Below are 23,556 nucleotides of genomic sequence, written 5' to 3'. Positions count from 1 at the left end.
TCTACCATTAGGCTGCTCTATAGCCCCCCTCACACTTAAATGAGCTTGCTTGATTGTGCCATTGGAATCTGTGAAGATTATAATAACCTTATATATGTAACCATTGTGGACAAGATATGAGAAAAATAAAAAAAAATAGAGTCTAAATTATGTTGAACAAGAAAAATTCAAGATACATTACTAATGACCTTAACATTCCAAAATTATGTAATCTTGCATCGTTTGCGCATCTGAGCTCCAGATGCAACAAAGAGGTCGTCAACGTATTGATCAAATGAATCTACCTGATTTGCATTAGCATCCAAGTCTTTAATGTGCCAATTAAAAATATACTACTCAGCAGAATGCGATAGTGTTTCAACATGTCCTGTAATAAGAAAAACGGTAGACTAAGGCCCTTCAATGTGGCATAATACCAATCCTTAACAAACTAAACATTTATCAAGTCACGAAAAATTCAACAACCAAGTCCAATTATCCTATACAACCTGAAAAAAATTCTTCAACTAAACTACTGCATTATCCTCAAGGCTTCAAGTGTCATTGTGCCTACACATCTAAGACCTACTCATTCCTTTTCTTGGGAGACATTCCACCGTAAGATCCCTCGCGCTCTTCTAGTGTTTTATTGAGGTTATAAGATAGTATGGAAGCATTTTGTCTAGCAAAATCAGCCTGATCAAAACTATCGCCAGAGACAACGTCATCGTTCTCCATTGAATCTGGAACTACCTTCCCGAATTCTCCAGATGTCTCTTGAATCTTGTCTCGAGATAACCCTAAAAGTTAGATCATAGCCAAACCAGCCCAATATATAAAGAATTAGAGTGAAAACATAGTCTTATTACATTAACATCATAGAATTCGTGTCTTCCTTATGTTCTCAAAGTTGTGCAAGACCATGTTCTATGAGCTTGAATTCCTCCCATGCTGCAATATCCAGTTAAACGATAAGAGGATTTTCATAGCATGCCTGCACAATATACAAAATTAATATTGAAGAGGGTGTAATAGTTAAAGCCATCGAGTGATCATATATATCAGATGTATATAACACATACAAGTATATAGATGTGCTATCTTAGAGTCCTTCCCTATTTACAGCAGGTGAAATATGACTGTAATAAATTCTAATACTTGTTGCCTATCCTATATTCCTTCGAGAGTCAACCAATTTAAAGCATGAGCATCAAAAGTAGTCAAGAATAGGATATCCACTACTACCACCATCATAAATTGATCATTAACATCACACATTCATTGCCGTTACTACTGCATATTTATCGTCATCCCCCACCACCACATATTAAAAAATATTACCATACAATCACCACCACAACCACCTAAAATAAAAAACACAAATCAAAAAGAAAGAAAATATGAAACAGAGACAGTAGGAGGAAGAAGAAAGGTTCGATGCCACGATGGTTGAGCCATAATGAGAAAGGCACAACATGACAAAGGTGTCACAATAGCCTAGATTTGGGTTGATAATAGTGAAATGTGGGTAATTAGGTTCATGATGATAGAGGCAAACAGAAATGGAGGGAGGAGAGGGTAAGAAGGTAAGAATAGAGAAAAAAGATTTGGGTTGATAACAGGAAAGAGGAATTGGATAATGAGAAAGAATACAGTGGTAGGTTTGCAGTAGTGGAAGCATAGGAAATGGCTGTAGTTGGGTTGGCATTAGTAGTTGGAGAAGTAGATAAAAAGAGAAAAATTATGAGAAAGAAAAGGCAACAAAAAAAAAGAAAAGTAAAAAATATGAAAAGAGAATTTTAAAATTTTAAAAATTAAATAAGAGAAAAAATATAAAAGATCAGTGTAATTTGCATCTTAATCTCTTAATTATATAAAATACACAAATTTAATGTCTTCTTGTCTATTCATATACTTTAATATATCAAAGAATTATTTGTCTTAATAAAACAAATAAAAAATTGTATTATCATATTTGTGTCCAGTAGACATACACACAAAAAAAAATTATATAAACTAATTACTAACTCAAAAAACAGTTTTTTTTAATAAAAAAAAAACAATACCAAAAAAAGTCTTGATAAAAGCACAGAATTTAAATTCTATACGTTGATAATATAACTGATTTTTACACAGATATTTAATTATGTATTGTCATATTATTATAAATAACTAATTTTTAAACTTATTGCTTACAAAAATTTATATAAAAACATTAATTAATTTAATTAAATAACTATATAAAATTATTTACATAATAAATACATCAAAATTAAACTCTAAAGCGTATTAAAACATGAAAAATATATTAAAACGTACTAAAAAGCATGATCCTTAGTCCTTACTCATATTCCGGTATTTTTTCCTTTTTGACAGATCTACTTCAGAACGGGCCGGCTTAGACAACAGAAGGAGACTGGAGCTTGGATGCGGAAAAACCTTCGACCCGAATCCTACCACTACCCACGAGCCGCTCCACATACCGTAAGCGTGAAGTAGGAGTTTCGACAGTTTTTTGGGCTTACGGAAGTGAACTAATCAGTAATCACTATACTCTTTGGACCATTTTCATTGATGTCTATATTCGTGGGAACGCCCAAATAAAAATTATAATTGTCATTAAGGCCCAAATTGCCCCAACGATTTGGGCCATTTTGCATGAGCAGAAGGTGCACGTTGACGTTGGCTTGCACCAGCAGAGACAGAGACCATATCGCTGAGTACGATGCGAACTGCGAAGCATATAGAGAGCGTATATTCGTAAAATGTCCGGTCTCACAGCTCACAGGTAACAACTTCAACCGCCACCACTGAGTCTTAAAAGTACCATAATACCCCAGTCCAGCAATGATCATTAGCAAATATCTAAATGTCATTTGCGTCAATCTACTACTTTAATACTCAATAGTCAACAACGCACTACCAAAGATGGCACCCACAGCATCCCGAAAAAGGCTTTCTTGCTTCTCTCTTTCTTCAATTAAGGTACACGCCACTATCTTCAATTCCTCCATTACTTCTTCTCAGTAGTTCTGTTATATTCTGTTCGACCCTTGCAAGGTTTTGGTTTCCTATGCTTTATTTTCCTTGGTGGCAGGCTTTAATATGTTTGTATATAGAATATAGTTGTAATCGTTTATTATATATTGCAAATATTATAAAGCATTTGTCACACACTCTGTTTACTCTTGAAATTGTGGTGCTGGTGGTGGAATGAATGTAGGGTTCTACTTAATACATGCCAACTTATGCATTAGTTGACATATTTATCTTCACATCATTGTTTCGTTTCTCTACTATTGCCTGTCATTAGCTACAATATAATGTATAATTGTATTGTGTGTCTGTTATAGTTGGCTTTTATGTTTTTCTCTTTATTCTGCTTGTCCATTACTGCGTTGCTCAATATGATGATGTATAAATTGTAAACCTACTTGAATACTGGAAAGAGCGGGGGGTTTATTTGGTTTTGGGTTCTTCTTTTTACTTTTAAATGAATTCCAACACTATATATATGGTTATCAATGACACTAATGATGAACGTTATAATATATTGCTATAACTTGTTTGGCCCACTGCAATTTGGAATGTCTTAAGTCTCAACCTCATCACTAATTAACTAACTACCTATTATGGATACATCTTTTGAGCTTAAGAGAAAGGCCACTATGCCAGCAGTAACTTTCAATTAGTAATAATATCTCTAGTAAGACTAGGGACAGCCATAAAAATTCTTGAGCGTTATTTGTGTTACTAATGATAATTTAGCTTTACTAAATATGGTCCCCTTTAGTTAATACTAGCAGATAGAAACATCCTTATAGTTGTAGTTCTTTGTAAAATATTCCAGATGATCCTTGTTTTACACCGTTAAGCAAACCAAACTAACTTTAGATTTAACAAGGAGTGCTTGGGGCATCTCCTCATGGCTCATGCTCTGCTTAGAAGTTTGTTAGTATTTAATTTCCTTGGGAGAGCTATGAAATTATTGTTTTGTGCTTTAGGCGCTTTTTCGTACACAATTGTGAGTGGTCTCTGATAATTAAACAAGTTGAACATGGGGTCGTGAACTGCTTTAGCCTTTAGGAGTTATAAGTATGCGCGACTCTTTCCAGCTCTCATTCTGCAGTTTGTCCTAGAATGAGATATTAATTACATTATAAATTATAAATAAATAAATAAATACTGGTATCTCACAAGTTTTTTTGGTGACTAGGTATCTCACAAGTTTGATAAAGCATTAAAAATATAAAAATATTACTAGTTTTTTCCCATAATATAAATCATTTGAAATTATGTCGATTTTGTCCTGACATTATATATTGTATTAGACAAAATTTATAGAACCAAACTATTTTTACAAAAAGATCGTAACTCGTAGGGGACAAAATTACACATTGACTAAAAAGATCAGAGTCTCTGTAAAAAAAAACAAATAATAAATCTTTTAGTTATTATTTTCACGTAAAAGAGTTTAATTTTTCACTAGTAATTAATTTTAACATTCATTATCTAAAACTTAAAAGAATTTAATGTGTATATTTTTTATATTTGATTTGGTATTAAATCTATTGTACAAATAAAAATAATTAATTTTTATGCTTATTGTTTAAAAATAATATTTTTTTTCTCTATCTCTATATATATAAAAATATAATTTGATATTAGTATAAAAAATTTATATTGATAGTTATAAATTAACTTAAATTCTCTTTTTGAAATAATTGAATCTTGATTCTAATTATTAATTATAATATTAGTATACTCTCTAAATTATATATAATAAATATTTGAAGGAAGATGGTTGAAAATATAAATTAGAAAGATAAGCGATGAAAATTTAAAATTAAATAAAAAATAAAAAATATATATAAAATAATAATATATTTTTTATGTGAATAATATTGTATGATATTTTTTAATTATATTTAATTATAAATTTAATATATTTTTTATAATTTTATGAATTTATTTGTATTATATTAATATTTTTTTGTAGAATAGAAAGATAAAAAATGAGAGAGAAGAGAACGTGAAAGATAAAGACGAAGAAGAAGGAGACAGAGAGAATTTGTTAATTTCAGAAGAAAATATTTTATTTTAATTGTAATAAAAGAATATCTTATGACATATTTTGGTTTGTCAAATTAGTAATATAAAATATATATTATAAGTTATATATAGAATGGGAAGGATAGAGAGAAATAGATAAGAAGATGGAGGAAGAAAATTTGTTAATTTTGGAGAGAAATATTTCATCTCGATTTTAATGAGAGAATATTAAGTGATATATTTTGGTTGTTAAATTAGTAATTTAATATAGTTATATTTTAATTTTAATATTGTCAAATTTGTAATTAATCATTGATAATGACATATAAGAGAGATAGAGTGGATAAAAGAACAAAAGAGATAGAGAAAGAGCGAGGGAAGAGGAGAGAACTCTTTGATTTTGAAGAAAAAAATTTGATTTCAATTATAATCAAAGACAGATATTGATACATTTTATATTAGTTGTAAAACTAGTAATATATAATAGATATAATAGATAGATGTGCAAACTAAAAGCTAGTTATTAAGTATTTGTATATAAATGCATGTGTTATTAATTTATTTTTAAAGTGTATTTTATATTTTAATATATATTTTATGCTAATAATTAATTTAATAATTGATTTTTGTGTATAAAATATAATTGTTAAAAATAACTCTATAGGCATATAGACTTACTAAATATCATAGGGTATTTGAAAATTTTATATAAAAATCTTTAAGAATTAAAAATCCATGATGAGAGAGAGAAGGAGAGGGAGAGAAAAAAGGGGGTGGGAAACACTGGGAGGGGTAGAAGTAGGTTTTTTGGTAGAGATTTTAGGGTTTGGAATCGAGAAGAATACTATCGGTTGGAAAACAAATCATTCTCTATTTTTGTAGAACATCTTCCTAAAGATATTTCTAGGAATGAGCTGCATCATTTGTTCAACTAGACTGAGTGAATAAGTGATATATATTTGTCACGAAAACAAAAAAATGCAACACTTTACATTTTTGTGTTCATCTGGTATACAACGAAAGGGGAGAGCTATGAAGGCTATTGCAGAAATGAATAGGATGAGGTTACGAGGCAAGATTTTCATAGTAGGAGAAGTTAGGTATCGACGTATGAATGAAATGAAGAATACGAAGGGACATCAAGAGGCAAATGACGTGCAGAATACTGTCAAGATTCAACCTCAACATGAAGAATGCCAAAGGGTTGCAGGGATCAATGTAAAAAAGCTGAAGAAGAAGAAAACAACAGGTGGCCCGCACGGCAATGGGTGGACGAAGAAGTTGGAAGTGCCTGTGGTAAAAGTGAATCTGGATTGGCTACAGAGGAGCTTAATAGGCAGAACGACAAAGGCTATTGACTATAACTCTTTGAAGACCATGATCAGTAAGTATTTACCTCAAGTGGTGGAAGTCCAAGAACTAGGAGCGTACAAAGCACTCCTGACATTTGAAAGTATACTCAGTGCTGAAGAAGCCTACACGTTCGAATTGAACAACCTCCTGAAGGTTTTTCATAGTGTATGGAGATGGGATGAGGAGGAGCGTAGTGAAACTCGAAGGGTATGGCTAGAGTGCTTTGGCATTCCCTTACATACATGGTCAACAGAGACATTGAAGATGATAGGAAGGCAATGGGGAGAAATTGTTGGATGTGACAAAGCCATGGAATCATGCCTCTCTTTGAGTGTGGCACAGGTGCAAATTGACACTTGTATTATGGACAGAATCAACGAGTGGATTCACATCACAATTGGTACTAGTGGATTTGATATCCTAGTTAAAGAGGTTGGACACGAGAGTTTTGGATTGGAGTGTAAGGTTGAGGAGATAGGTAAACCTTATTCCTTAGAAACATGTGAGATCTTAGGTGCTAACAGTTCGATAGTGCCATTTGTCAGCAGAGATCCGATGGCTGAGTTGGTGATGGCGGTGCCAAGGGAGGAAGAAGGTGAAAAGGATATATTGGTAATTACTGAAAACATATTGAATGAATGGAGTTATGGCAAATCAATTCAAATTCAAATTCCAAGGGTTACGGATGGCACTGATGTAGAAGGAATTGTTGATTTGAAGAGATATTGTGATTTGGTTAATGATACAGAATCAGAAAAAATGTTCAGTTGAGGATATGATAATGTTAGGCTGGATGAAGGGTGCTGTTGGAGAAAAAAGGCTAACCAAATAAGGCTAATTGGTTGGGCCATAAACAATGTGGGAGACACATGTGCTGAAGAAAGCAGTATGGGCTGCTCCTTATTAAACAAAGGCCCATTCCATGCTGAGCAGAAAACAGATGGCCCAATTCATGTGGAGAAGAGAACAGAAGGGAGGCTAACGTATTCGGGTCGGGTTGGACTCCATCCGGGTCGCTACTCTCCAATTGCCATGATGAGCACCGCTGCTGAGGACCAAAACGAAGAGGAGAACCTGAACCTGGACCAAAACAGAGCAGCCAGTACACAAATAGAAGGAGACCACCGTGACGACAACCAAGGACCCAACTGGAGAGATGATAGGGTCGCAGGTTTCGTGACAGGAAACGACACGGGCGTACATAAGCCAACAAGACGTTGTCCTATGCTTGTTGGGAACCCATTGCCAGCAACGACAAGAGTTCGTCCCTCCAGTGAGGACGAGCTTGACAGAGATACTGAGGAGACTAGCTTGGTGCTCGAAAAGAACATAGTGGGCCTCCAGGATGAGCTCCTTGAAGATTGCGACGATACCATAGATGATGGGATGATCTTGGGTACTGCAATAATTGATAAGGGCAGTGATGCGTGAGCATCTTTCCTATCTTTTTCCTAGTGAATTTGCATCTAAATTGTTGAGTTTAATAAAGAATTAATTATATTTTAGCCAATATAGATGCTACTTTGAGTCTATTGCAATTTTGTTTATTTTAGGTAGCATTCGGTGGGATTTGATGGAGGTTTTGCAGCACAAGAATCAATGAAGATGGCAGCGAGGAGCGACGTGCACGCGTGACTGACGCGTACGCGTGATTTGAAGATTTGCACGGCGACGCGTGCACGTACTTGACGTGTACGTGTGATTTGAAGATTCGCATGGCGACGCGTGCGTGTACCTGACGCGTCCGTGTGACTCGCAGAAAAGATCATCGACGCGTACGCGTGACTGACGCGTACGCGTGACATGCGCCACGTGTAGAAAAACGCAGAAAATGCTGGGGTTAATTTCTGAGCTGTTTTGACCCAGTTTTCAGCCCAGAAAATGCATATTCGAAGCTGCAAAATGGACAAAATAAGTGGTCCCACCCATCAGCTGAAGACTTGTTAATTAATTTGAATTTAAATTCAAATCTTATTTGGAGGAAAAGATATTATTTTTGGTTTTAGATAGATTTTAAACTAATTAGGATTAATTATAAAAGGAATGCCAACATGGTGATTCAAACACAACATTATTCCATTCCAACTTACAATCCTAGTTTTCTTCTCTGAACCATGAGCAACTAATCCTTCATTGTTAAGGTTAGGAGCTCTGTCTATTTGTATGGATTGATTCGTTTGTTCTTTCTAATTTAATTCATGTTTTGATTTATATTTCAATAATTGTTTTCGTTCTTTATTTTATGATTTGGGTGGAATGGAAGTATGACCCATGTTCTAATTGCGTTCTTGTAAAACTTGGAAAAGCTCCTTACTTGAACAATAGCTTGAAAACATATTATCCTGAATTTCTAATTGTTTGTATTTAACGGGATACGTGACATATAATCCCCTTATTTTTGGATAATTAGGATTCTTGTGGCATATAAACTGGAATTTGATCATCACCTTCTAATTGGAATTAATTGACCAAGGAATTGGCAGTTAATGAATTTTAGAGGAGACTAGGAAGGTCTAAGGAATTAGGGTCTAGTCACATATAGTTTGCCATGAATTAAATCTTGCATAATTAAAATAATTAGTAAGAAAAATCAATCCGAAAAATAGATAACTCTGAAGCCTTAACTGTTTTCTCCATATTTTATTCCCAACTCATTGCTGCTTGCTTTCTGAAATTCTTAATTTACTATTAATGCTCTTTGAATACCAAAACACTCTTTTCTGTTTGTCTAACTAAGCCAATCACTTAACCATTGTTGATTAATCCATCAATCCTCGTGGGATCGACCCTTACTCACGTAAGGTATTACTTGGTACGACCCGGTGCACTTGCCGATTAGTCTGTGGTTAGAAACACCGCACCAAGTTTTTGGAGCTGTTGTTGGGAATTGATGGTGATTAACGACTATCAGTTGTTTGATTGCTTAGATTATGCGTTTTAGTTTTAATTAAATTAAAAAATTTCAAAAAAATTTAATAAATAAATAGCACCAATATTTTTCTTAATTTCTGAAATTAAGTTTGGTGTTGACTAGTTATTTTTATTTATTTATTTATTATTTATTTTATTTAGTATTTTTATTTCTTTACACAGGTTACCTCACTGGGAATTCTCTGCACTTTGACGTAGAGATTTCCATCCTTTCTTGTTTTTTGTTTGTGTATGCGCAGGAACAAAGACAAAGAACATCTCTTAGACTTTGATCCTGAACCTGAAAGGACTTTCAGGCGACGTTTACAACAGGCAAGACTTCACAAGGCTGCAGAGTCACTATGGATCCTAATGATGCTGATAATGCCAATGTGGCAAACCCGAATGGGAATGAATAACAAAGGAGAGTACTTGGATCTTTCTCTGCTCCTACTGCAGATCTGTATGGAAAAAGCATTATGGTGCCTCCTATAGCTGCGAACAACTTTGAGTTGAAGCCACAACTAGTCACCCTGGTGCAACAAATCTGCCAGTATCATGGTCTTCCCCACGAAGACCCAAATCAATTTATTTCTAATTTTCTGTAGATTTTTGATACTGTGAAGACAAATGGAGTGAACCTAGAGGTGTACAAACTCATGCTCTTCCCGTTTTCTTTGAAGGATAGAGCAAATCTATGGCTAGATTCTCAACCCAAGGAGAGTTTGGATACTTGAAACAAGGTGGTTATTGAGTTTCTCACTAAATTTTTCCCACCAAAGAAGCTGACTAAGCTTAGGGTGGAGGTTCAGACCTTTAGGCAGAAGGATGGTGAAACTCTGTATGAAGCTTGGGAGAGATACAAGCTACTGACTAGGCAATATCCTCCGGACATGTTCTCCAAATGGACTCAGCTAGATATCTTTTATGAAGGTTTGGGTGAAATATCCAAAATGTACTTAGATAATTCTACAGGAGGTTCATTGCACAAGAAGAAGACACCGGAGGAGACTATTGAGCTTATTGAATTGGTTGCTAGCAACCAATATTTATACTCATCTAACAGGAATCCTGTGAACTCTGAGGCTCCTCAGAAGAAGGGTGTCATGGAAGTAGAAGCTCTTAATGCTATTCTGGCTCAGAACAAGCTTATGTCTCAGCAAATAAGTCTACTTACTCAACACATGGGTGGCATGCAAGTCTCAGCTATCAACACCCAAAATCCACCTCAAGAGGTTTCCAATGACATGGCAGGAAATTTAGTGCAAAATGATAACTATGATTATGCTCAATCCTCTTCCGAACAGGTCAATTAAATGGGGAGTGGTTCTAGAAATCCCAATAATGACCCATATTCTCAGACATACAATCAAAGATGGAGAAATCACCCAAATTTCGGGTGGAGAGACCAACCTCAGAGACCTCAAAATTTCAACAATAATTCTCAAGGCGGCTTCCAACAGAACAATTACAATAACTACCAATCTCAACCTTAGCAGGCTAACTCTAAATCTAAGGAAGATTCTAATTGGGAGATGATGAGGAGTTTTATGCAGGAAACCAGAGCCTCCATTAGAAATTTGGAAGTGCAAATGGGCCAGCTGAGCAAGCAAATACCGGAGAGGTCTGCGAGTACATTTCCAGGTGATACAGTGGTGAACCCAAGAGAAGACTGCAAGGTTATTCAATTGAGAAGTGGTAAAATAGCTGGCTCTGAGACAAGGGCAAATGAAGAGCTAGTTGAAAAGAAAGCTCCAGAGGAGAAAAAGGAAGAAGTGGAGTACGCCCCTCCAAAGGGTGCAGACAACCCGTTCCCTGACTCTCTAGACACGTATCCTACATTGCCAAAGGCTCCTGAATACAAGCCAAAAATGCCATATCCTCAGAGACTTTAGAAGGCTTCCAAAGAAAAGCAGTTCTCTAAATTTTTAGATGTCTTCAAGAAGCTACAGATCCACATTCCCTTTGCAGAGGCTCTTGAGCAAATGGCTCTCTATGCTAAATTTATGAAAGAACTATTGACCCACAAGAGGAATTGGAAGGAACAAGAAATAGTGGTGTTAACCAAGGAATGTAGTACAATTATTCAACACAACCTTCCTGAGAAGATGCCCGACCCTGGGAGCTTTGTTATTCCTTGCACCATTGGAGATGTCACCATTCAGAGAGCTTTATGTGACCTTGGAGCTAGCATCAATCTCATGCCACTTTCAGTAATGAAAAAGCTTCAAATTGAAGAGGTAAAACCCACTCCTATTTCTCTTCAACTTGCTGATCTTTCTATTAAATTACCTGTGGGTGTTGTTGAGGATTTACTTGTTAAAGTAGGACCATTCATCTTTCCTGTTGATTTTGTTATATTAGACATGGAAGAGGAGGTAAAATCCTCTATTATACTTGGTATACCCTTTTTAGCTACAGGTAGAGCTCTGATTGATGTACAAAACGGTGAATTGACCCTGAGGGTCAATGAAGAATAGGTGGTCCTTCATGTTTTTGAAGCTTTCAAGCACCCTAATGATTCTGAAAGGTGTATGAAAATAGATTTTATTGAACCACTTGTTCAAGAGGTACTAAAAGCTGAGGTGCTTGATAACATTCTGTATCCTATCTCTGAGTATGAATTAGCTGAAGTTGATAATTCACCACCCCAGAAGGCTATAGTTCACACGCCTAAAGCAGAGGAGGAAGCCCCCAAGCTTGAGCTCAAATCCTTACCTCCTTCTCTGAAATATGTGTTCTTGGGTGAGAATAACTCATATCCAGTGATTATTAGCTCTTCCCTGAAGCCTGAAGAGGAAGAGGCGCTTATTTTAGTGCTCAAGAGCCATAAAATAGCTCTTGGGTGGACCATTAGTGACTTGAAGGGGATTAGTCCAACCAAGTGTATGCACAAGATCCTCCTTGAAGATGGTGCTAAACCAGTTACGCAACCACAAAGGAGACTCAATCCAACCATGAAAGAGGTGGTCCAAAAAGAGATAATAAAACTATGGGAAGCAGAAATTATTTACCCTATTTCTGACAATCTTTGGGTAAGTCCTGTGCAGGTAGTTCCCAAGAAAGGAGGGATGACAGTGATCAAGAATGAAAAGAATGAGCTTATTCCCACAAGAACAGTCACAGGATGGAGAATGTATATAGACTACAGGATGCTCAACACTGCTACAAGGAAGGATCATTTCTCCTTGCCTTTCATTGATCAAATGCTTGAGAGGTTAGCCGGTCATGCATTTTATTGCTTTCTAGATGGATATTCTGGATATAACCAAATTGCAGTGGACCCTCAAGATCAAGAGAAGACAACATTCACATGCCCCTTTGGAGTATTTGCCTACAGAAGAATGTCTTTTGGACTTTACAATGCTCTAGTAACTTTTCAGAGGTGTATGCTTTCAATTTTTTCTGATATGGTTAAAAAGTTTATTGAAGTATTTATGGATGACTTTTCTGTTTTTGGTAATTCTTTTGAATCCTGCTTAAGCATTTATCTCTTGTCTTGAAACGATGTCAAGAATCAAACCTTATTTTAAATTGGGAAAAATGTCATTTTATGGTTACAGAAGGTATTATTCTTGGACATCGGATTTCAAGTAAGGGAATTGAGGTTGATAGAGCAAAGTGGAGGTAATTGAAAAATTACCATCACCAACTAATGTTAAGGCAGTCAGGAGTTTCTTGGGTCATGCAGGATTTTATAGAAGATTTATAAAGGATTTCTCTAAAATTGCTAAACCTCTAAGCAACCTGTTGGTTGCTGATGTTTCTTTTGTCTTTGATTCTAATTGTTTGCATGCTTTTGAAACTCTAAAAGTAAACCTTACCTCTGCTCCCATTATAGCTCCCCCTGACTAGGATCTACCATTTGAATTAATGTGTGATGCTAGTGACTTTGCTATAGGAGCTGTTTTAGGATAGAGGCATGGTAAGCTTGTACATGTCATTTACTATGCCAGTCATGTGTTAAATGATGCCCAGAAGAATTAAACAACTACAGAAAATGAATTATTAGCTGTTGTGTATGCTGTTGATAAGTTTAGGTCCTATTTACTTGGTTCTAAGGTTATTATTTATACTGATCATGTTGCTTTGAAATACCTTCTAACCAAACAGAATTCTAAACCAAGATTAATCAGATGGGTGTTGCTCCTTCAGGAGTTTGATATTGAGATAAAAGACAGGAAAGGGTTAGAAAATCAAGTAGCTGACCATCTTTCCAGAATTGAGCCTGAAGCAGGAGTACAACCACCCACAACTGTGACTGAGACGTTTCTGGATGAGCAATTATTCCTCATTCAGCAGGCACCATGGTTTGCAGACATTACAAATTATAAGGCCATGAATTTTTCCCAAGGGAGTACAGTAGGCAACAAGTGAAGAAGCTATTGACTGATGCAAAGTACTACATTTGGGAGGAACCATACCTTTTTAAAAGGTGTTCAGATGGAATCATCCAGAGATGTGTCCCAGATGAAGAAAAACAGCAGATTCTTTGGCACTGTCATGGTTCTGAGTATGGAGGCCACTTTAGTGGTGAAATGACAGCTACAAAGATCCTTCAGAGCGGGTTTTACTGGCCGACTCTCTTCAGGAACTCAAGAACATTTGTAAAGCACTGTGACAGATGTGAAAAAGCCACGAATCTCCCTGCCAACCATGAAATGCCATAGCAGGGGATTCTTGAGGTTGAGTTGTTTGATGTGTGGGGTATTGATTTCATGGGACCTTTCCCACCCTCACATTCGAACAACTATATTCTAGTGGCAGTTGACTATGTGTCCAAGTGGGTGGAAGCTGTGGCTTTGTCCACCAATGATGCCAAAGTGGTAATGAGCTTTCTTCAGAGATATATCTTTAGCCGGTTTGGTGTCCCAAGGACACTCATTAGTGATAGAGGAATCCATTTCTGCAACAAACAGCTGGACTCTCTTCTGCAGAGATATGGAGTCCGTCATAAAGTGGCAACCCCCTATCACCCTCAGACAAGTGGACAGGTTAAAGTTTCTAACAGGGAACTTAAGAGGATTCTAGAGAAAACCGTCAATGTTTCAAGAAAGGATTGGTCTAGGAAGCTTGATGATGCTCTCTGGGTATACCAGACAGCGTACAAGACTCCCATTGGCATGTCCCCATATCAGTTGGTCTATGGCAAAGCCTGTCACTTGCCAGCTGAGCTGGAGCATAAAGCTTACTGGGTAATCAGGTATCTGAATCTTGATTCAGAAGCTGCAGGAATCAAGCGAATGCTTCAGTTGAATGAGCTTGATGAATTCAGATATTTAGCCTATGAGAATGCCAAGCTCTATAAGGAGAGAACCAAGCTACTTCATGACGAAAAGATTGCCATCAGAGTCTTTGAGCCAGGACAAAGAGTGCTTCTATATAATTCAAGGCTCAAATTCTTTCCCGGGAAGCTGAAATTCCGATGGTCAGGACCATTTGTGGTTACCAGAGCTTCACCATATGGTCATGTGGAAATACAGGAAGAGAATTCTGACAGGAAATTTACAGTGAATGGCCAGAGGTTGAAGCACTATCTTGGAGGCGAGATTGATCGCTAGAGGTTCACTCATCTGCTGAACTAGCAGAACTGACCGTCTAGCTAGTGACGTTAAAGAAGCACTTGTCAGGAGGCAACCCGATAAATTCGTATCCTTAGCTATTTTTCATAGTAATAGTTTTCTTTTTTATTTTTATTGAGTTTTTACTATTTCTGTGATTATGCAGCTATGTTATTCCAGGAACCGAACACCTCAAGCTAAAAAAAGGGACACGACGCGCAAGCGTCGCTGACGCGAACGTGTCAGTCATGTGTGCGCGAAAAACAAAATTTGACAGAGAGTTGCGCGGGAGTGGCACTGGACCCATGCTTGGCACAGAAACAATACCACACGTGCGCGTCATTTGCAATTATCGCCAACCACGCGTGCGCGTCATTGACGCGTACGCGTGACCGGTAAAATCGACGTAAAGGAGTGTTTGGGCAGAGAGTTGTGCTACCTTGGGGCTGGAAGCGTGCTAGAGGTACAAATTTACTCATGCGTACGCGTTCTTGACGCGTGCGTGTCATTTGCAAAAATGGTCCTCCACGGTGCGCGTGCATGACGCGCACGTGTCGTATGAAATTATTGGTTCCCAAGCCACACGAACAGAGAGTTCCGTGTATGCGTGGCTGGATTCGCGCGAATCGCACAAAACCAAGGCGCGTGCCTGACGCCCATGCGTCATTAAGAAAAATTTGCGACCCACGCGTACGCATGCTGCACGCGTACGGGTGCTGCACGTGTACGCGTCGCCTTAAATGCATGACATGAACATGAACAGTGCATATTAAATTTGAATCAAAGAATGTTGATGTACAAGGAATAGGAATTTAGAGAATTATTATGATTTCTCTAAAATTAATGAAATTTTAATCCTTGAAGCAAAAAAAATAGCAAAAGAAAAATAAAAGCAAGGTCCAAGGCTCTGAGCATCATTGACTAAGGAGGTCGGACATGATTAAAAGCTCAAAGAGTTGTTTTCCTAGTCACATGCTTGTGGTGTTTCTGTGTCAAGTAATTCGTGAGATAAAACATTTAGAGTCGAGATCAATTGCAGAGTACGCCAAAGCCTTTGAGCACCACTGCTGGGAGTAACTGAAAGAAAAAAATATTTAGAACTTAAAGAGAGTTCCCCAGTTAAGTGCTTGTGGTGTTTCTGTGTCAAGTAAAGTTTGAGACAAAATATTTAAAGTCACGGCTAGGCTCAAGGTGCAAAGCACCAAAGAAAAATTGTTGTGTTCAAGGATTAAATTGAATTACAAAAGATCAGAGAATTCATAATATTATCCGGATTCTAATTCTGAATGACAGTGACATCCTTCTGATTCAAAGGAGATTGAGATGCCAAAACTATTCAGGATTGCTATTGAAAACCCCACTGTAAGAAGAGACATGAGCTTAATTGAACTCTCATTCTCATGCAAATTCACATCCAAAACTTATATTATTTTGGGTTGCTTCAGGACAAGCAACAATTCAAGTTTGGTGTTGTGATGCGTGAGCATCTTTCCTATCTTTTCCTAGTGAATTTACATCTAAATTGTTGAGTTTAATAAAGAATTAATTATATTTTAGCCAATATGGATGCTACTTTGAGTCTTTTGCAATTTTGTTTATTTTAGGTAGCATTTGGCGGGATTTGATGGAGTTTCTGCAGCACAAGAATCAAAGGAGATGGTAGCGAGAAGTGAGTCACGCGTGCGCGTGATTTGGAGATTTCCATGGCGACGCGTACGCGTGACTGACGCGTACGCATGATTTGAAGATTTGCACGATGACGCGTGCGCGTACCTGACGCGTACGCTTGATTTGGAGATTTGCATGGCGACGCGTGCGTGTACCTGACGCGTCCGCGTGGCTCGCAGAAAAGACCAGCAACGCATATGCGTGACTGACGCGTACGCGTGACATGCGCCACGTGCAGAAAAACGCAGAAAACATTGGAGGCAATTTCTGGGCTGTTTTGACCCAGTTTTCAGCCCAGAAAACACATATTAGAAGCTGCAGAATGGACAAAACAAGTGGTCCCCACCCATCAGCTGAAGACTTGTTAATTAATTCGAATTTAAATTCAAATCTTATTTGGAGGAAAAGATATTATTTTTAGTTTTATATATATTTTAAATTAATTAGGATTAATTATAAAAGGAATGCCAACAGGGTGATTCAAACACAAAATTATTCCATTCTAATTTACAATCCTAGTTTTCTTCTCTGAACCATGAGCAACTAATCCTTCATTGTTAAGGTTAGGAGCTCTGTCTATTTGTATGGATTGATTCGTTTGCTCTTTCTAATTTAATTCATGTTTTGATTTATATTTCAATAATTGTTTTCGTTCTTTATTTTATGAATTTGGGTGGAACGGAAGTATGACCTATGTTCTAATTGAGTTCTTGTAAAACTTGGAAAAGCTCCTTACTTGAACAACAGCTTGAAAACATATTATCCTGAATTTCTAATTGTTTGTATTTAATGGGATACGTGACATATAATCCCCTTATTTTTGGATAATTAGGATTCTTGTGGTATATAAACTAGAATTTTATCATCACCTACTAATCGAAATTAATTGACCAAGGAATTGGCAGTTAATGAAATTTAGAGGAGACTAGGATGGTCTAAGAAATTAGGGTCTAGTCACATATAGTTTGCCATGAATTAAATCTTGCATGGTTAAAATAGTTGGTAAGAAAATTTAATCCAGAAAATAGATAACTCTGAAGCCTTAACTGTTTTCTCCATATTTTATTCCCAACTCATTGCTATTTGCTTTCTGAAATTCTTAATTTACTATTAATGCTCTTTGAATACCAAAACACTCTTTTCTGTTTGTCTAACTAAGCCAATCACTTAACCATTATTGATTAGTCCATCAATCCTCGTGGGATCGATCCTTACTCACATAAGGTATTATTTGGTCCGACATGGTGCACTTATCGGTTAGTCTGTGGTTAGAAACACCGCACCAAGTAGCAGTGAAACTGGGGCGGGCGTGGATACCGACGACAGACAACAAGTGATTAATAATGGTAATTATTCGAAAAGGAAAGAGCGGATGCTCAAAAATAAGAAGGCATGGGAATTGGCTGTTGAATCTGGAGTAGTGCAGTACAACGAAGATGACAACATAATGATGATTTTACAATAACAAAATGAAGCGTTAGCTCAAAAGAGGAGGTTAGCAAAGCAGAAAGAGAAGGCATAAAGATGCAGACTGAAAAAACTCAAAAAGGTGTGTAACAATATTTTAAAATGATTTTTAGCTCTTGGAATGTTAGGGGGTTACGGGGGTTGGAAAGTTGAGTATGATAAAAGAGCTCAAAAAGAAACAAAAACTGAATATGCTAGGTTTGGTTGAATAAAAAATGTAAGTTGTGACTAAATTTGATGTAGTACGTATTTGGGGGAGCGATGCGGTGGGATGGGAGTTTGTAGGATCGGAAGGCACGTCTGGGGTCTATTATTAATGTAGGACGACATGCTGTTTAGAATGAATAAGTGCTACAAAGGGGAGAGATAGTTATGTATTGTGGAGGTCTTATTAAAAAATGATTTTCATTGTGCTTTTTGTTTGGTTTATGGTCCTCATTCTAGAGTGGAAAAACTTGTTGTATGGGAGGAAGGGAGCTTTATAGCTGGCTTATGTCAAGTTCCGATATGCTACATGGGGGATTTTAATAAGGTTATACAGGTTGATGAGAGAAAAAATCAGGACAGGTTAACAGCGTCTGCAGAAGAATTTAAGAGCGGGATTCAAGATATGCAGTTAGTGGACTTACCGTTGAATGATCGTAAATTTACATGGTATAGAGGCGGCTCTTGTAATTGGATTGACAGAGCCCTAGTGAGTGTAGAATGGATTGAGGAGTTCCCAGAGATTCATTTAAAAGGTGGACCGAGAGACCTGTCAGATCACTGCCCAATAATAGTTGAAGATACTATATACAGAGGTGGCCCATGTCCGTTCTGGAGTTTAGATTTCTGGTTTACACAAGAAGGGTTCCTAAGAATGGTCAAAGAAGAATGGAGGAATATTGGAGAGGGGCAGTTCACAGATAAGTTGAAGACGCTAACGGTGCCTGTAGGAAAATGGAATAAAGATAAATTTAGTGACATGGATAAGAAAATTCAGCGTTTTAAGGAGGAGATCAGGTAGGTAGATGAGATGTTTGGGAATGGAGTTTATGATGGTACAGTGGAGGCTAGAAGGAAGGCTCTAGTAAGCTATTGCAAGCAGTGGTATGTGAGGAAAGAGATACACTGGCGCTATAGGCATGTGAATGATATGGATAAAAAAACGAGGTACTTTCATAACTTGGCGTCGGCAAGATGGAGGATTAATAGAATTGATGCTTTGGTGATTAATAGAAGGTAGATAAGAAATCAAATGGGGATCAAGATTTCCATCAAAGAGTTTTACAAAGATTTGTATCATCAGGAGAGATCATCGGTTGTGGGTTTTAGGGACGGACTGGTAAATCGGATTGATGAAGAAGAGTCAGCTGCTTTGGAGAGAATATCGACAATGGAGGAGATTAGAGAGGTTGTTTGGGATTTTGAATCATCTAAGGCTCCAGATAGCGATAGGTATAATATGAACTTCATTAAAAAAAGTGATGGGATGAGATTGGTACAGAGTTCATGATAGCTATTCTGGATTTCTTTCGGTCATCAAGGTTGCCTTCTGACTCCAATATTACTTGGGTGGCCCTTGTTCCAAAGTACTAATGGAGGAAAATTGTTGGTAAAGAATTTCTCAAAATAACTTTGCTGCAAGTATAGTTCTAAACCGACAAGCAATCCTCGGTCAAGGTTTAATTAGGTTGTCACAAGTACAAACCTCAATAAAAATAAACTAAAGTATTCAAACCTCGGGTCGTCTCTCAGAGGAATTGCAGGAAAGTGTGTTTATTATTGGTTATGATGTACTTCTTTTTGGGGTTTTGAAATAAGGAACAAGAAAGTAAAATGGCAAGAAAATAAACTAACAACTAAGAAAGGTCCTAGCAAGGATTGAGAATTGGAATTCCTATCCTCATTATCATCATCAATTGTGATGGTAAGTGCGAATCGCTTTCACTTAGTTATCCTCTAACAAATGAAGGAAAGTCAAGCGAGCAAAATCGACTTAAGTTCACAAGTCCGAATCAAAGACTAGATTTAGTGAGACTCAAGCAAACTAGCAACTTTCAATCACCAATCAACAAAAGAATTTTGATGACTCAAGAGTCTCTAATTAATCAATCCAAGTCAAGAACATAAAAATCTATTTTAAAATCTAACCAAGTATTTTATCAAACACTTGGAAGGCACAAAATAAAAGCATAGAAAAGTAACAAGAAATAGTACAATCTAATTAACAAATGCAAGGAATCAATAACCAACAAATAATGAAAGAAGCAATAAACATGAAAAACCTCAAACTACATTAAAAGGAAATTGAATCTAACAAAAAGAGTTCATAAACTAAATTGGAAAAATAAAGAAATCAACAAGAGAAGATAAACGAAGATACTAGAACAATAAAAGGTAGATAAGAAACTAAGTTAAAGCAAGATGGAAATCTGAATTTGAGAAGAAATAAAACTAAAAGAAACCCTAAAACCTAGAGAGAGGAGAGAGGCTCTCTCTCTCTCTAAAAACCTACATCTAAAACCTAAAGTGTGAATGAATGAATCATAATCCCCTTTCCAGCTCCACTATACAGCCTCTTGTCTTCATTTTCGGGCCTGGAACTGGGTCAAAAACAGTCCAAAAATTGCCTCCGGCATTTTTCTGTTACTAACGCTCGTCACGCGTACACGTCGGTTGTAGGATGGTGTGATCATGCGTGTGCTTCAGCCACGCGCGCGCGCCAGTTCTTGCTTCTCAAAACTTCAATTTCTTGTGTTCCTTCCACTTTTGCATGCTTCCTTTCCATTCTCCATACCATTCCTACCCTATAAACTCTAAAATCACTTAACAAACACATCATGCATCGAACGGTACTAAAAGAGGATTAAAAATTAGTAGTTTTAAGGCCTAGGAAGCATGTTTTCAACCATATCACACAATTTGGAAGGAAACGTAAAAACATGCAATTTACATGAATAAGTGTGAGAATAATTGACAAAATCCACTCAATTCAGTCCAGAATATACCATAAAATATTGGTTTATCAAGTACACTGGAGCTAAGGAGATTAAAGACCTCCGGCCGATCAGCATGGTAGGCTACATATACAAAGTAATATCCAAGGTGATGGTTAGAAGGATGAGATCAGTGATGCTAGGTCTAGTAGGGGAGACTCAAAGCGCATTTGTGAAGGGTCGAAAAATTCACGACGGGGCACTTATTGCATGCGAAACAATGCAATGGTTGAAGATTTGGAAGAAGAAAGCGGCAATCATTAAATTAGACTTTCATAAGGCTTATGAGCGGGTAAAATGCAACTTTGTGGATATTGTGCTGCAGAAGATGGGCTTTGACTGGAGATGGAGAGAATGGGTTAGAGAGTGTATTGGTACATCGTCTATGTCAATCCTGATAAATGGATCACCATCTAAACCATTCAAAATGGAGAGGGGTTTGAGACAAGGTGATCCACTGTCTCCTTTTTTGTTTGTTCTTGTTGTTGATGTTCTACACAGAATGATAGAGGAGGCAGTTAGGAACAGATGTATTTGGCCACTGCTGGTTGGTAAGAAAAATATAGAGTTGTCACATCTCTAGTTTGTAGATGACACTATTATTGTATCCACTGGAGGAAGAGACCATCAGAAACTATGCCAGATTGCTAAGGCATTTTGAGGTGATGTCGGGGTTAACTATTAACTTTGATAAATCAAGTTTAATCCCAATGAACTGTGAACAGCAGTGGACTGACAACATGTGCGACTTATTGGGATGTAAAGAGGCTAACCTTCTAGTCAGATATCTTAGCATTCCTCTAGGAGCAAACCCAAAGCTGGTCAAGACTTGAAAACCAATAATTGATAAGGTTGAGGAGAAGCTCAATTTGTGGAAGGTAAAGGTGATAAATAAAGTAGGTAAGTTAGTCCTGATTAAGTCTGTGTTGAATAGCTTGCCAGTGTACTACCTGAGCCTATACAAGATGCCGAAGGCTATGGTAGAAAAATTGATATCGTTGCAGAGAAGATTCCTATGGAGCAAGGAGGAAGGTAGGAATGGTGTAGTGCTAGTTAAGTGGAAAGTGGTTCAGGCCCCTAAAAAGGAGGGTGATTTGGGGGTAGGTGATGTTGTGATTAGAAACAGTGTTCTTCTTTTCAAGTGGTGCTGGCGCTTTTCAAAGGGGGAGTGTCCTTTATGGAAGAAAGTTGTATGTTCTTGCTATGACTTGAATCCCAATGTGATGTTATCAGCTCAGCCACTACCTACTAGAGGGGGGCTATGGAAGGATATCTGTCAGTTGTAATTCAAGGATAGCAATGTAAGAGATAAGATGATTGCTGGGTTGTCTATGGAGGTGGGTAATGGAAGGAGGACTCGATTCTGGGAAGATGTCTGGATAAAGGGTGGTTTGCTAAAGATGAGATTTCCGAAACTTTTCTCTGTTTCAAACTGAAAAGGATCTGTCATAGGGGATTGTGGGTTTTGGGATGGGTTAGAGGGGATTTGGAACTTCCAGTGGAGGCGAGACTTGTACCAATGGGAGTTGGAATTAGTGGATCTTTTGCATGAGTCTTTACGGCTTGTAAAACTAGCATGTGATAAGCAAGACATAGTTGTTTGGAAGTTTGACAAAGAATGAATTTTTTCAATTAACTCTTTTGTGCAAGTGGTGAAGGTAGATACTCTTCCGGAGGATATGACCAGCTACAGTTTCACCAGAACCATATGGAAAGGTTTGGTTCCACCATGAGTGGAGTTATTTATTTGGTTTGCTTTGATAGGAAGAGTAAATATTAAAGAAAGACTACTTAGATTTGGAATTTTTAGTCATGGAGACAACATATGCGTATTATGTAAAAGAGACGTTGAACATATTCACTACTTGTTTTTGGGTTGTGAGTTTACTTAGTAGGTGTGGTGTCGTGGCTTTCTGACTTCGAGAGATCGTAGTCTGTTCTGGGTTCACTAAAAGAACATTTTGAGTGTTGAACAGGTATTATTAACAGAAAGAAGGAGCGTAACAGGTGGATGATATGCTTCTTTGCGATTATTTGGAATGTCTGGTTAGAGACAAACGGGCGGATTTTTAATAACAAGGAAGGTGGTTCAGAAGAAGTGTTTCAGAGATCTTTAACCAGTTATAGAGAGTGGAGTAGTTTTAATTTCTTTTGTTGTTGATGGCAATGCCATAAATGACATCAGGGAATAGTTTGCTTTTTTCTTATTTTACTTTTCTTATATGATAATGGTTGCAATTTTAGTTATTTGCCGCTCCACTATATTATGTTGAGCTCCTTTGTTCAAAAAAGAAAAAGAAAAACTCTATAGGCATATATTGATAACATAGTTGCTTATATTTAAAATATACACTAAAAAAATTATTAAAATTAATTATTAATATAATATATATTAAAAATAAATATTTATACATAAATATATAATAATTAATTTTGTTGACCGATTTTTTTATTGCAAAAAACATTTTTGATTAACTAATTAATATCAATTTGAGGTAGTCACCAAAAAAAAAAAAAAATATCAATTTGAGGATTTAATGTTATTGCCTTATTGGTGAGGCACGCGTCCACGCGAGATAAGATGCCTT

The 23,556-nt window shown here is 36.9% G+C and overlaps 1 protein-coding gene across 1 annotated transcript; it reads left to right on the top strand.

The window, feature by feature from the left end:
* The first annotated feature begins 5,813 nt into the window (after nt 1-5,813).
* Nucleotides 5,814-17,163, top strand: LOC140183823 (uncharacterized). Its single transcript, XM_072233243.1, has 2 exons — nt 5,814-11,534; nt 16,460-17,163. Exon 1 carries the CDS (start codon nt 6,010-6,012, stop codon nt 7,153-7,155), a length of 1,146 nt encoding a protein of 381 aa, XP_072089344.1. The 5' UTR covers nt 5,814-6,009; the 3' UTR covers nt 7,156-11,534; nt 16,460-17,163.
* Nucleotides 17,164-23,556: the final 6,393 nt, after the last annotated feature.

This window comes from Arachis hypogaea, chromosome 3 (assembly GCF_003086295.3).
Source record: "Arachis hypogaea cultivar Tifrunner chromosome 3, arahy.Tifrunner.gnm2.J5K5, whole genome shotgun sequence".
Classification (NCBI taxonomy): Eukaryota; Viridiplantae; Streptophyta; class Magnoliopsida; order Fabales; family Fabaceae; genus Arachis; species Arachis hypogaea.
Note: the sequence above shows the minus strand (reverse complement) of the source record. Positions and strands in the feature narration are given on the sequence as shown.